The sequence below is a fragment of the Vigna unguiculata genome, chromosome 2 (genome assembly GCF_004118075.2).
Source record: "Vigna unguiculata cultivar IT97K-499-35 chromosome 2, ASM411807v1, whole genome shotgun sequence".
Lineage (NCBI taxonomy): Eukaryota > Viridiplantae > Streptophyta > Magnoliopsida > Fabales > Fabaceae > Vigna > Vigna unguiculata.
Window position 1 is genome coordinate 784,744 of NC_040280.1, and position 16,339 is coordinate 801,082.

The window sequence follows — 16,339 nt, forward strand, 5'->3', positions numbered from 1 at the left end:
CTTCACTGTCACCACAGTAATCAAAACTGTTGTACATAGGTAAGGGAAGTTGTTGTCTATCCTCATTGTCATCATCACGTTTCCTATAGGGAAAAACAGTTTCATAGAAAAGCACATTTCTGGATATAGTGACACTGTGATTTTTCAAATTAAAAACTAAATATCCCTTTGTGTTGGGCTTATATCCCAAAAACAATCCAGGACTGGCTCTAGGATCAAGTTTCTTCCTCTGTGCAGTAAGAGTACCGGTATAACATAAACAACCAAACACTTTAATATCAGAAATGTCACTCAACTTATCATACAATTTTTCATAAGGTGAAACATTATTAAGATATGGAGTGGGAATTCTATTTATGAGATAAACAGCATGTTTCACAGCAAAACACCAAAACTGTTCACATAAGTTTCCTTGAAAGAGTAAAGATCTAGCCACATTAAGAATGTGTTGATGCTTTCTTTCAGCTATGGCATTTTGCTCGGGTGTCTCAACACAAGTGGTTTGATGAATGATGCCACGGGAAGCATAAAAACTATCCATTTTAAATTCCATACCGTTATCAGATCTTATGCATTTAACTACTTTCTCAAATTGAGTCATCACAAGTTCGATAAAATTAATCAAGCAATTCCTAACTTCAGATTTATTTTTCAAGAGAATTACCCAAGTATAACGTGTGTAGTCGTCAACAATGGTCAAAAAATACCTATTTCCATTCATTGAAACACTGGGACAAGGTCCCCATATATCCACATGAATCAAGTCAAATTGGCACTCAACCCTAGATTTGCTATTAACAAAGGGAAGTTTTCTCTGTTTTGCCAGATGGCAAGTGTTACAAACAAAATCATTTCTACTACTAATAAAACGATATTGCCTCTTCATTATTTCAAGTCTGCCAGCAGACAAATGTCCCATCCTTAAATGCCATATATCAGCATCATCATAAAGAGAAGTAACATTCAGGCAGCAAGAATCAGTATTTTCCAAACTAACAACATATAATCCAGCGTCAACATCAACTATACCAATCCTCTCTTTGGTCTTTATGTCCTGAATTATATAATATTTTGAAAAGAAAATTAGTTCAAAATTGTGGTTGGAAACCAACCGTGATACAGAAATAAGGTTGTAGTTAAAGTCTGGAATGTATAAAACATCTTGAAGAAAAAGTTTTTCACTAATTTTAACAACTCCTTTGTGAGTAGCCCTAACATTCCTTCCATTAGGCAGTTTAACCATGACAGGAATGACAGGATAGTAAGACAGAAAATTATCTATGCAACAGGATACATGATCTGTTGCACCAGAGTCAAGGATCCAACAACTTTTATCTCTATTAAAGCTGTTAACCGTAAAGACTTTACCTCCAAGCTTACCATTCACACAAGTGTTGATGGAGCTAACTTGATTATTTGTGGGTTCAATGTTACCATCAGTCTCAGACTTCTGTATCATCTTCAAAAGGGTTCGATATTGCTGTTGTGAAAGTTTCAGATCACCAGTACTGTCAGAATTGTGTGGCACTCCAAAACCATTTCCTGCATTCTCATTGGCATTTTCTCGTACAGCTTCAATGCTATTCGCACTATTCCCAACAGCTACCCTTGAATTATTGGATTTGAACCCAGGAGGAAACCCGTGTTTCCTGTAACAATTATCCACAGTATGACCTGTTCTTCCACAATGCACACACATCTTCTTGCCCTTATTTTTGTTTTCTTGACTAGGAAACCCATGTTTTCTATAGCATACAGCCTCTGCGTGTCCTGGACGCCCACAAAAATGACAAGCATTGGAATTGACAGAATTTATGGAGCTAACATTGTTAACTTTGGACTCATTCTGGACAGCGTCTCCATTGAGTTGCCTCTCCTGCTGCAACACATAAGAGAAAATCTTGGCTATGGTAGGTATGGGCTCCATTAACAGAACATGAGACTTCACATTAGAGTATTGATCATTCAACCCGTTCAGAAACTGCATAGCCTGGTCCTCTCTCTTTCGTTGACAAATTAGGGAAAGAACTCCACATGGACACTTCTCCTTGCAGGAACACACAGGGTCGGGGCAAAAATTGTCCAACTTGTCCCACATGATACGTAGCTTGGTAAAGTACTCTGTGATAGTAAGGTCGCCCTGTTTAAGGGCAGCAGCGTTAGCCTTCAATTCAGAGATGCGAAACAAATTTCCTTGGAAGTATCTGGACCTTAAATCATTCCAGATGTCCTCCGCATTTTCCATCCACAACACACTTTGACGAATTTGTTCAGAAACCGAGTGAATAATCCAAGAAACCACCATCTTGTTGCATCTTCTCCAAGAAGCATAATCTTTATCTTCCCTTTTTGGTTCAGACAATGTCCCGTCCACAAACTCCAGCTTATTCTTTGCGCTTAACGCAGTCTCCATCGCTCTGCTCCAAGAATGGTAATTGTTACCATCAAGAATTGGAGAAACGAGACAAGTGGCTGGATTTTCGCTAGGGTGAATGTACAAGTAACTATCCACAGATGTGGCTTGAATCTTTTCTTCTGCCATCGATGAAAGAAGATAAAGGAGAAGCAAAGCTCTTCGACAAGAATCTAGGGCAAGAATCGAAGAAAAAGACGAAGAATCCAGAAGAGAAAGAATCAATCAAAGATGGCGCAGCAGAGCTCTTCCTACGAAGAGCTCTGATACCATATCAGAATTTCATCTTCATGGTAATGATCAACAATTGATGTCTCGGGAGAGGAAATGTGTGAATACAGAAGCAAAACAGAGAATAGGGAAAAAAAAGGCAATGAGAAGCTGCGAGAAGAAAAACTTTACTAATTGTGTTACTGTTGCACAAAAGTAAAAAAAAAAGTATTTATACATGGATAAAATACTTATAACCGACAGTAATCAAAACTTATTAAAGCTAAGATATAATAAAAACATTATATGCCAATATATCATTATATGGTTATATGTAAAAAAAAAACTAAAACCAGTAACCCCGTAATTGAATGGCACGTACATTCCTTTAATTTCAAATAAATAAAATAGCGTAAGGAGAAAAGGAATTGGAACTTCCAATTGGCACACATTCACATAACATTTTCATTCGTTACATTTCATTCTAAATTAAAAGCTCATGCATTCACATAAAAACGGATCATGTGAACTTCATCATGCATGCATTGTTCAAATCATGGGAAAGCTTTTCCAATTTGCAATTAAACCACGCATCAAAGTTTTCACCAAAACCAATTTCATGCCATTGAGAATGTTTTTTAACACGCGGCTTCCAATCAAAAGAGAAGCGGTTCTTTTTTACATAAACGAAGCTGAAAAATATTAAAACCCCTAAATTCTATAATTAGGGTTCATCAAAAAATTTGGGAACAAACTTAAATTAGGGTTTATAACATTAGGGGAAAACATCATAAAGGAGAAACATCACATAATAGGAGAATCATAAATCCTACAACACTACTCTGATACCACATGTAAAACAATTAAGGTTCTTTAGAATTTAGGATTCTCACACGATAAAACATAATAGAGCACTTTTATTGAATAAAACGTAAAATATTAAATAAAAACCAAAAAATAAAATAACAATAAAATATAAAATAAAATAAAATAAAAACATGATAATGTCAATTATTATATACGACATGTTCATATGGACATTAGTCATATCTTATCTCCTTGAAGCAAGTGTCAATGTAATAATTCCATGTCCAAGGAGCTTACTTTAACCCATAGACACATGTTAGCCAGGTGTCAATCAAATGTTCAAATCTTTTAATCCACTTAGCATGGTTGTTAGACACGTCAACTAAAAGTTAACATTGTTATCTCTACATGATTTACTCCATGCATTAATTAATAAGGTATGAAGATCAATTTTATATGACCTTTTTAAAATAAATGAATTCCAATTTTACATGTAAGTAGAGAGGCTAAAGACATATTTAATATTTTTATTAATATACAATTTTAGTGTCAATGAAAATATAATTGTGTTTAAATATTACAATTATCAAAATCAAATAATTTTAGTTCATTGTTTTTGCAATATAAAAATGTCAATTTAAACTATTATTATTATTAGAAATAATTATTAATATTATTATTATTATTATTATTATTAATTTATCTAAGTGTAATTAACCGTTAAAAAACTTGACAATGAACTAATCTCTTACTATTCTTTCATGTTGGTTTAGTTATTACTAGGTAGTTACAAAGTATATAGACGTGTTTGTATTATTTTTATTCGGATAAATAAAATTTATTTTAAAAGATCTAAAATTATGTACTAAGAAATAAGGGGGAAAATAATAATTTTAAATTAAAATAAATAAAACAAACAAAAATGGATTGTTTTGTTTGGTTCAAACTTTTCTAAAATAAGAGAGATAACTTTCATTTTTATACTTGTTTTTTTCTTTTTTGGCCTCAATTCTTACCTAATTAGACCATTATTCACTACAACAAAAACAATTTTTATTAAAGGTTATTTATGGCATTTCCGGGGGTTTTAACCCCTGTTAAAGGAGTTTCCGACGGTTTGTTTTTTCCCTAGAAAAATCAGCGTCGTTAACAGATTACCGACAGTTTTCACTAACCCTTGGTAAAGCAGCACTTACCGGCAGTTTTGAAACCCTTGGTAATTATCGGCGGTTTCAAACCCCTGGTAATTACTTGCGGTTTCAAAACCTTTGGTAATTACAGGCAGTTTTGAAACCCCTAGTAATTACCGGCGATTTTGAAACCCCTGGTAATTACCGGCAATTTCGAAACCCTGGTAATTATAGGCGGTTTCGAAACCCTTGATAATTACCGACGGTTTCGAAACCCCTGGTAATCCCTGGTATTTATCTAATATTTTAAAACCCTTAGTACCTATTTCTTGTATGTAGTTTTAAATCTTTTATACTGTATAATAGTATTGAAAGTTCATTCTTTACCCCTACAATGCAATTCATTATTTATTGATGTTTTTACTTTTTAAATTCCCTTAATTTTATTTATTATACTTTTTGAGTGCCTATAATTCATACAACATATGATATGAAAAAATTCTAACATTTAGATATTTGTTTATAACTAGATATAACATTCATAAAAACAAGGAACATAGTCTATAAGTTCAAAATAAATAATAAAGTTTAAACATTCAAACTACTGAAATATTATAATATCTTTGTTATACTTGTTATAAAGTCAAATAAAATGAAAGTCTAATAAGATTCTTCTGTATCAATCTTGATCTGAGTCATTTGTTTCTCCATTTGGTTGATGTTTTCTTCATCTTCTGGTGGTCTTTAAAAAATAAGACAAACACATATGTTAGTATCACGTAATATGTAAAGTCAAAGCTCATAACACATTGATAATATATATAATATAATATTTGACAGTTTTTTTCTGAGTGGATGGTTTTATAAGCCGCCACCTTTGACAGTTAATAAAACATAGTATTGACCAAAGAATTCATCTCATTACATAATTACATAAGTGTGGTGAAATAGCTCCAACTATTAATTGATTTTAATATAAAGTGTAACAGGTAAACCAAATATTTTCTATTTTAACATACCATTTAATTTTAATTTCTTAATTATAATGGTACTCATTAACATCTCACACACCTTGAAACATAGGTCACGCAGTCTTTGATTCCTGACTGAAAATATCTTGAAATTCCAAGACGATCAAGTCTGTCGAAGATCCATGTGTGTTCAAACAAATCCATCGGGTAGACATTAGGAACTGCATGTAAAACACATAAATATTATGTAACGGAATTATTTTATTTTACTCGCAAATTTGTCTCTGCTTTTTCTTGTCAATCTAACTAATAAAGATATCTTGATAAAAATAATTCTTATTTTGATATTTTTAATTAGAGGAAAAAAGAAGTAAACATGTCCAAATAAGTTATAACGTAAAAACCATTTATGCTTGAATCTCAAACCTTCGTATATGTTTATGCATGGGAAAACTAAAGTATTATTTAAATAATATTTATAATATCATTCCAAATATTTGGTTATATATAATGTATTTACTAAAAACAAGAAAAAAAATATTACTATTTGATTTGAAGTATATACATATAAACAAGTGTACGTAGGGTGTGTTCAAGCATGGGTGAAAATGGTAATAAATTATTTATTTGTCTTTAAAGTCAATTCACAAGTCAGCAGTTCCACGATCAATTGGAACATTCCATACCTCAGCAGCTAAATACTCATGTAAGATCCCACCAATGCACTCAACTAAATAACTCCTTACACCTTTATCCTTGGGCATCTTCCAGAAAGAAGTATGAAATGCACAATTATGAAATATACTAGCAAAATCATTACTTGCTCGTTCCGATATACCAAATATTATCTCATTTAGCATGCATGCAGCTGTGCTAGCTTGCCTCAATAACTGTCCAGAACCATGCCTGTCATACCAAGACTGCCAGCGACAAACAAAGGTAATACAAGTAAATCCAGGTTAAAGATAAACACTGTAAGGGATATGACAAAAAGAACATTGAATTGAAAATCACCTACCACTAAAGATAAACCCACAAATCGGAGAATCCCGGCAAGAGGTTGGTATAACTTAAGACTACCAACATAACTAAACCAATGGGGCATGAGAAGAAGCTCATAGTTATTTTGAGCACCTTTCACAGGTTTTTCTATACTCTTTTCCTCAATAAGCCTGCATTTAGGGAGTTCAGATAAGCCAGAACTTACAAGAGAGGGGCTATAATTGAAGAAATTAGCTCCAGATTTCAACTCCGCAATGGAGGGAAGATATCCCAGGGCAGATGATCTTTCTGTTGAAGTGAGTTTTCTGAGCGAACCAGAAAACACTGAATTATGGCTTAGACATGCAGCAAATAAATCAAGGAATCTAGCAGCTTCAACCTAGTCATTTCCAAGCATCAGAACAGAAGTCCATGAAAGAAAAAAATGACAACGAGTTTAATTGCAGTAAATCAATAGAAAAAAAAATATAAATATAAAGGAGATATAACCTAACAGAGTTTCAGGGAAATGAAATCAAAAGTAGAGAAATGAAATCGAAAGCAAGGAATCGAAATAGAAAGTAGTGAAATCGGAATCGAAATCGAACACAGTAAAATCGAAATCGAACGTAGGAAAATCAAAATCGAACGAGGAAAATGAAAATGAAAACGAAATTAAAAGTACAAAGATGAAATCGAAAGACAAAGAGTGATAAGAAGCAGAGAAACGAAATTGGAAACAGAGAGAAAAATCTTCATTACCTTGAACTTCAAACATCGAGGGAGAACGGTGGAGCATCAAGGGAGAATGGTGGAACATCAAGAGAGAACGACGGAGTATGGTGAAGCATCAAAGAAGAATGGTGAAAGATTAAGAGAGAACGGCGGAGAACGGTGAAGAATGGTGGAACATCGAGAGAGAACGGCGGAGAAGATGTCTTCCTTCTAGGGTTGGCATGACGAAACTCTGTCTAATTTTAAAAAATTATAAAAAAAAATGAAAAAAAAAAAAATAAGAAAAGATTCAAATTTTACTGGGTTTCTTAAGAAACCCATGATACTTATCGAGGTTTATTAAAACCTTCCGCTAACTTATGTTTTGAATAAAGGTTATTAAAACCCCACTTAATCCCCTGCTAAAATTACATTTTGCTGTAGTGATTTTTATTTTTTATATCCTAGCATAATAGTCCAAGTTTTTTTAACTCCTTCACCCTTTTTTTTCTTGGGTCTTTCTTCCTACACCTCCAAGCATTTCTTCTGCACCTCCAAAAAATCTTAAAATTCCCAAAATATCCTTTGACCATTTAAAGAAACGCACGAACATCACACCCCCAAAAATACTTTCAGATGTCGACTTCCGGAAGTCAAAATATATGACTTCCGAAAGTCAAAAATTATCACCGGAAGTCGACTTCCGGAAGTCAAAAATCATCACCGGAAGTCGACTTCCGGAAATCAAAAATCATCACCGAAAGTCGACTTTCGGAAGTCAAAAAAAATTACGGAAGTCGACTTCCGTATATAAAAAAAAATATATTTTATTTTATTTAATTTTTTAAAATACGTATACAAAATTATAAAACATTTAAATTTAAAAAAGATTACTTTAAAAAATAAAAAAATAATAAATAATAAAATTACTAAATAAAAAATTAAAAAACAAAATTGAAAAATAATTTAAATTCAAATAATAAAACTTTAAATAATTTAAAAATGAAAAAAAAAAAATATATATATATATATATATATATATATATATATAAAACGGAAGTCGGACTTCCGTATATATATATACAAACGGAAGTCGACTTCCGGTATTAAAAATTATAAAACATATATATTTTATAAAGTTTTATTATTATAATTTAAATTATTTTTGAATTTTATTTTTACTTTTACTTATTTTATTGATATTATTATTAATATTTTATTTATATATTTCATGTATATTATTTTATATTTTATTTGAATTTTTTAATTTTCTTAAAATTTAAATATTTAATTTTAATCAAATTTTTAAAATTTTTTCAGTTATACATTTTTTATATTTTTAAATTTAAATTTATTTTTATATAATTTATTAAAAATTTAATAAAAATAAAAAAGAATTAAAAAATTATATTTGAAATAACATATATTAATAATCAAATTTAAAATAAATTATATATCATTTTCAAGAATATTTCTATTTATTTTGATTTTAAATTTGATTATTTATATATTATTTATTTATATTATTTCAAAATTTCTAAAAAATTAAAAAAAAATTTTAAAAAAAATAAAATAAAATATATATATATATATATATATATATATATATATATATATATATATAAACGGAAGTCAAAATCCGTTTATATATATATACCGGAAGTCGACTTCCGTGTATATATATATATATTTTTTTTTCATTTTTTTTAATTTTAAAGTTTTGTTATTATAAACATTTTAAAACTTTTTCAATTATATATTTTTTTATATTTTTAAATTTAAATTTATTTTTATATAATTTATTAAAAATTTAATAAAAATAAAAAAGATTAAAAAAATTATATTTAAAATAACATATATTAATAATCAAATTTAAAATAAATTATATATCACTAGAATTCGATTTTCAAAAATATTTCTATTTATTTTTATTTTAAATTTGATTATCTATATATTATTTATTTATATTATTTCAAAATTTCTAAAAAAATAAAAAAAATAAAAAAAAATAAAAAATAAAATATATATATACGGATCGGACTTCCGTATATATATATAAACGGAAGTCAAAATCCGTTTATATATATACCGGAAGTCGACTTCCGTGTATATATATATATATATTTTTTTTTCATTTTTTTTAATTTTAAAGTTTTGTTATTTTAAACATTTTAAAACTTTTTCAATTATATATCTTTTTATATTTTTAAATTTAAATTTATTTTTATATAATTTATTAAAAATTTAATAAAAATAAAAAAGAATTAAAAAAATTATATTGTTTTTAATTTAAAGTTTTATTATTTTAAAATGAATTTAAATATTAAATAAAATTAAATGAAGCAGAATTTTTTTTATTTTTTTGTTTTTGTAATTTAAAGTTTAATATTATTTTAATTTTACTTATTTTTATTTTTATATTTATATTTATTTAATGTTTATATTTTTATTTTTATATTTATATTTATTTAATATTATTTAAAGTTAAAAAATACAAATTCTAAAATAAATTAAAAATGTTAAAAAAAAAAAATTTGTTACCTTACGGAAGTCGAAGAATTTTTCTTTGACTTCTCGGAAGTCAAATATTTTTTAACTTCCGGAAGTCGACTTCCGAAATTTCCGAAATTTTTTTTTGATTTTCGGAAGTCGACTTCCGGTGATACATTTTGACTTCCGGAGGTCATTATTGACTTCCGAAAATCGACTTTCGGTGATATATTTTGACTTCCGGAAGTCGACATAATTTTGGGGGTGTGGTGTTTGCGGATTTTCTTAAATGGTCAAAGGGTTTTTTGGGAATTTAAAAAAAATTTGGAGGTGTAGAAGAAATTTTGGAGGTGCAGGAAGAAAGACCCTTTTTTCTTTTAATACATTTTTGTTAAATGCGATAGAAGCCCAACCCACATTTTTAACATCCATACCCACCGTTTTCGTTTTTCACTCCCTAACTCTAAACCCTAAACCCTTCTAATACCTTTCAATTTCATCTTCCACATCCTCTCTTAACATCTTCTCCATCAACACAATACCAATTCACCTTCTTCTGGGCTACGTTTCTTACAGTTGATAGTTGATTAATGGAATGTAAACAGTGATAGGATTTGAGGATTAAAAACATATTTAATATTTTTATTAATATACAATTTTAATGACGGTGAAAATATAATTATACGTTTAAATGCTACAATTATCGAAAATTAAATAATTTGGTTCATTGTTGTTGCAATATAGAAATTCCATTTGTAGAATGGTAATAACACTTTTTAGAAATAGACTTTAACATTATCTATTACCAATAAAATCATACATATACTCTCGCTTAACAATCAATCAGACGGAAAATTATAATGAGGTGAAAAATGGTATTTATATTTTCTCTTAACAATTAGATGATAAAGTATAGTTAGACCAGATTACTTAATTTTGAAAACTGAAAGACGAAAAATCCTGCACTCCCAGTCATTGATTAATATTCAAGTCACTGAAATGAAAACTTATCTGTATCATTCAATATTACAAGTATTCCATAATCATTGAGACATTATTAAAAACTTTTCAGTTCTACTGAAATCAACAAAAGATAAAAGGCAAACACTTTGTTCAGTAGTGAACTTAACAAACCATGGATATAACATTGGTTTATGAGCATTGTGTTGCAGTGGAGGGAATCAAAAACAGACCATCTTTTCTTCTAACTGTTAGGGCAAATTGCTCAGTCATGTCCAATTCCTCAGCTTTCATTCCATTGGGAAGCTTCCAATCAAAGTGATGCAACAAAAGTGCAAGCGTGAGCTCAACATTCATCAAACCAAATGTGATACCTGGACATATTCTTCTTCCAGCACCAAATGGAATGAACTCAAAATTATTCCCTTTGTAGTCAAGAGAGCTATTACTAAATCTCTCAGGATAAAACCTCTCTGGGTCACTCCAACTGTTTGGATCTCTTCCAATTGCCCAAGCATTCACAATTACCTTGCTTTTCACTGGTATATGATACCCATCAATCTCACATGCTTCTCCACATTCTCTTGGAAGTAAAAGAGGTGCTGGTGGGTGTAACCTCAGGGTCTCTTTGATAACCAACTTCAAATATTTCATTTCATTGATGCAAGTTTCATCAACCCTTCCATTCATCTTGAACACCTCTCTCACTTCAGCTTGTGCTCTCTTCATCACCCTTGGATTCCTTATCATCTCTGCCATTGTCCAATCTATGGTAGTTGCTGATGTCTCACCTCCAGCAGCAAAGATATTCTGCAAAAACAAGTGAGTATCAATTCAACTTCAATTCATCTAATAACTCTACCTACACTACACAAAAGTAAAAAGAAAAAAATATCCTGATCACAAAGATTTTCATTATCCTCACATCAATTATGGCCTTGATGTTGTCATCAGTCAAGCAAATATCCTGATCTTCACCACTATCATCCTGAAACTTTAGAAGGACATCTACAAGGTCCTCTTCTGCTTCAACCAGACCTTCTTTGGCTTTTGACTTTTTATCTTTGTGCTCCCTCATGATGTTTTCAAGTATTTGATCACTTTTTCTGTGCAATCTCTCAAGGGTAGGCCTCAAACCAGTAAAATTCTGAAGCCATGTGGCAGAAGGAAAAAAATCTCCAATGTCAAATCCTCCTGCAGCCTTAAGCACTTCTTTTTGCACTGATATGTATTCTTCTTGCTCTCTGCACGTCTTGCCAAAAGCTGCTCTTGAAATTATTGCATAGTTGGATGTGAGCAGTGCCTCAGAGAGATTGAATGGTGATCCATCTTCTGAAGCAATCATGTTGATGAGACTTGAGAGCTCTTCTTCTCTTATAGGCTTAAATGAACTGAGACGTTTTGGAGTGAAAAGCTCAGCTGTGCAAATTTTCCTCAGCTGTCTCCAATAATTTCCGTAAGGGGAAAAAGATATGTTTGTGGCATCATAACCGATTATCTTTGAGGCTAGAATCAGAGGCCTTGATGCAAAGACAAGATCATGAGTTTTCATTACCTCTTTGGCACATTCTGCTGAGGAAACAACCACAGTGAAGACCTCTCCAAGTTGGAGATGCATCAAGGGTCCATATTTTTTGGCCAAGTCTCTTAGTTTTCTGTGTGGTGTTGGAGTAACAAGATGGGGTATGTTTCCTATGATAGGTAGCTTCCATGGTCCTGGAGGTGGGTTTGGATTTGCCTTGGTTTTGGTGAGATTCCTCCCCAATTTCAGTGCCACTATCATGAGCAGGAAAAGGGAGATAGGAGCTAACATATCAAAGATCTGAAGATCCATGGAAATGGAAACAAATTGTAAGGTGTTGCTTCTTGCATAGACAGTGATAATTGAAGATGCTTAGAGAGTGAGAATTGGAAAATAATTCTCAAACCTATAATATAACAGTTTATGTTCTTTGTTTCACTGTTGCTTCAGTGTTTGGATGATTCTTGTTATATTTTATATTTGGCAAGTTGCACATACTTTTCTCTACCAAAATTTTCGAGAAAATGAGTAGTTAGAACTATGCTTGACTTCACCAAACCTATAATATAACAGTTTATGTTCTTTGCTTGAATTATTGAATTCTTAATTGATTTTCATGACTCAGAGCTCACCCACTTTCTTTGAATGTATTGAGTTAGAGGTTGACTTTTCAGTGTAGCTTTGACGCAACATAGTTGGCTATTTTTGTTTTTTTTGCTGTGGAATCAAAATTGAAGGGCTTCATAATTGGTTAATTATTTGATATTGAACTGATGACGGTTTGATTATTATTATTATTAAAAGTCAACATCTTTATCTTTCATCGTTATCTGTGGTTGCATGATACTATGAAGATTGTTTTATATTGTGAAAATGCATTTTGTTCATTTGTTTTTAGGATCGAAACGTGGTTTGCTTTAGAGAGAAAAAATAAGTACCAGTTGGAGTTATAATATATGCTAAACTCTTGTTACTGAGTTCTTTCAATCAAGTCTTCGTATACTAAAATCAATAAAAACAATTGTTCGTTTGTCTGTAGATTTGTACCAGTCGGTTATTCTTTTTAAGGGCTAAATATGTCTTTGGTCCCACAAGTTTCAGGAAAATTTGGAATTAGTCCCTCATCAAAATTTTTGACCAATTTAGTCTTTTATCTTTCAAAATGCGTGAATTTAGTCCTTTTAACCAAATTTTATTAAGTTTATCTGACGTTTCAAGCGCATTTCATGATAGTATTTAAATTATTTACATTGTTTGACACATTTTTCCTTCAATGTTAACTTAAATACTATCATGAAATGTGCTTGAAACGTTAGATAAACTTAACAAAATTTGGTTAAAAGGACTAAATTCACGCATTTTGAAAGATGAAGGACTAAATTGGTATAAAGTTTTGATAAGGGACTAATTCCAAAATTCACTAAAACTTGAGGGACCAAAAATATATTTAACCCTTTTTTTAATAAAGATTATGAAACAAAAATATTGGAACTTCCACAGACTTTGAGACACGAACAAATTTCATAATAAAATTATAAAAGTAAACAAATTTAATATATTTAAAATCTCTATAATCATATATATGTATAGAGCTTTTGAAAAAAATTGTTAATTGACTCTCCGTGTAAGTTCAGAATCCAATAAAATTTTCTAAAAATAAACTATTGTATAAATTACTATTATCATTATTATTAGCTTGTCTAAATGTAATTTAAGTGTAATTAACAGTGAAGAAACTTGACAACGGACTAACCAATCTCATAGTACTCTTTCATGTTTAAACATGTTAGTTTGGTTGTTACAGGATATGGTTGTTAATTTCTCTAATAGGTCCTTTTGAGGAAAATAAGTTAAGGTTTAGATTAGTTTCATTATAGTAATAGTTAGTTTTTAAAACTAAACTAAAATTATAATTCAATCAAATTTGAAAATAAATTACAGTCCAATTTAATTTATAAAATTTTAATTCAGTTTAGTATTTATCCAACTTTAATGAAAATTTAAAAGACTTTGCAAGAGAGATTCACTATTAATTCATTTTTTAGTTAGAAAAATCTACGTCCTTCCTTTAACCCCCTTTTATACAAAAAAGTTATTTGACATCATTTAACTATCATTTAACAATTTTTACAGGGAAAAAATGGTCTAAACAAAAATTAATTTTTGTATTTCTAAAAGAAGGAAAGAGGGAATATTATCGAGGGATAATATGAATATATGACTTTGTTATTATTGAATATCTTATGTTTGCTAGAGAAAATGTTAAATTATAATATATTAATATATGCAAATTTATCCTAAAAGTCACTTTTATAAGGTTGAGTTAGTCTTAAAGACCACTTTTTAGTATAATAACATAATATATCATAAATTTGTTGGTACTTATCACGCACTATTAAGTCACAATCAAATGGAGATGAATTCATTGACTTTTTCTAAGGAAAAGTCATATAACTTTAATTAATTTTCATATGTTGAACCTAACCAACTTCAATTTTTCAAAAAAGAAAAAGAAAGTTGTTTGACATCATTTGACGACCATTTGATAGCTTGTATAAGGGTAAAATAGTATTAACAAAAGTTAACTTTTATATTTTTAGAAGAAAGAGAAAGTAAATAGTAATAAGGGGTAGTGTCAAATGGTAGTAAAAAAGAATGGTGTCAAAATACTAGTGTCATAAAAATATATTAAAAAAATAGTTAAAAATTGAGTAAAATTAACTAAAGTTACATGACTTCTTCCAAGTCACTGAATCCATTTCCCAATCAAATCACTTATAAATGTCAGACATCACATGTTTATGTTATATATGACACCATATGATAATAGTAGAACATTCCAGAACATGTAAGATATCTCAGTTTGCTTATAAGGATCTAACTACAAGCATATAAGTCTATTGTTGTGTTGAACAAGTCATCAAACATCATTACCATTACAAAACTTGTTTTTGCTTAAGTTTGTAGAATAGGAATGTTATAGACAAAAATTATACGATTGCATCTTGGAACCCCATTAAATACCATAAACCTACGACTATACATACTCCATTCCCTTGTTTCCTACCCCTAAGACATTGACCTTCCTTATTTCCCCTTTCCCATAGGAAAAAAATACTCTGACACAATTATACACTCATTTGACACGATATTCTTTACTTTCCATTATAAAAAATGATGTCAAATGAATGGCATTGTGTCAATGTACCATTGCCATTTCCCATATATGTATGTTCTTCTACTGTAGCCTTCCATTAGACAAACATTTATTTAATAAAAGAAATAAAGAAAAATAAGAGAAATTAAAAGGAATGAGCCTAAGCGTTGGCCCAATGCTATAAGCCTTGTTGGGGTCACATCATCTGGTGTGACACGTGGCACCGATAATGCCACATGGCAATGCAATGTCACGTGTAAGTGTCACTATCAAATGTCATTGTGTTAATTTCAATGTAGTCCTCATATATGTCTTCTTGATTTAATTTAGTCCCTACTTATGTGTATCTCATTCAATTTTGTTCCAATTTTTTTTAATAATTAAATAATTTTTGTAATCCATTTTTTATAAGATTAAAACTAATTAAGTATAAATATTTTTACAAAATTAAGTACTGATATTTATATTGTTTCTCTCCCATTTCAAACAAAATTTATTATTTGTATAAATGCTATACTAATATGTTTTTATTAAAAATGACATTTTAGTATATTACTTTATTGTATATTATTAACTCATCTTTTGTTAATTATTACTTTTTTTTAAAATAGAAAAATATTGTATCTCACTAATTTTAAACCAAATTTTTTATTTGTATGAATGTTATACTAATGTTGGTTTTATTAAAAATGACTTTTACCACTAAATTTTAATCTAAATATCAATACTTAATGTTTGTAAAAATATTTATACTTAATTAGTTTTAATTTTATAAAAATGGATTTTAATTATTAAAAAAAATTGGGTGAAAATTGAATCAGAGACACATAAGTAAGGACTAAATTGAAGCATTGGGACATATATGGGAACTAAATTGAAATCAAGACAATGACATTTGATAGTGACACTAACATGTGCCACTGACAATGCCACATGTCACACTAGAGATCAGACACCTAGCATTTTCTTTTCTTTTTTGCAAAA

The 16,339-nt window shown here is 29.8% G+C and overlaps 2 protein-coding genes across 2 annotated transcripts; both read right to left on the bottom strand.

Moving 5' to 3' along the window:
• Positions 1-5,098: 5,098 nt before the first annotated feature.
• On the bottom strand, positions 5,099-7,304 carry LOC114173767. Its single transcript, XM_028058354.1, has 5 exons — positions 7,275-7,304; positions 6,550-6,912; positions 6,218-6,451; positions 5,632-5,752; positions 5,099-5,302 (listed from the first exon to the last, which is right to left on the bottom strand). The coding sequence occupies exons 2-4, from the start codon at positions 6,634-6,636 to the stop codon at positions 5,645-5,647; spliced, it is 429 nt and encodes a 142-aa protein (XP_027914155.1). The 5' UTR covers positions 6,637-6,912; positions 7,275-7,304; the 3' UTR covers positions 5,099-5,302; positions 5,632-5,644.
• Positions 7,305-10,711: 3,407 nt separating this feature from the next.
• On the bottom strand, positions 10,712-12,647 carry LOC114173766 (cytochrome P450 71D11-like). Its single transcript, XM_028058353.1, has 2 exons — positions 11,602-12,647; positions 10,712-11,486 (listed from the first exon to the last, which is right to left on the bottom strand). Exons 1-2 carry the CDS (start codon positions 12,508-12,510, stop codon positions 10,869-10,871), a joined length of 1,527 nt encoding a protein of 508 aa, XP_027914154.1. The 5' UTR covers positions 12,511-12,647; the 3' UTR covers positions 10,712-10,868.
• Positions 12,648-16,339: the final 3,692 nt, after the last annotated feature.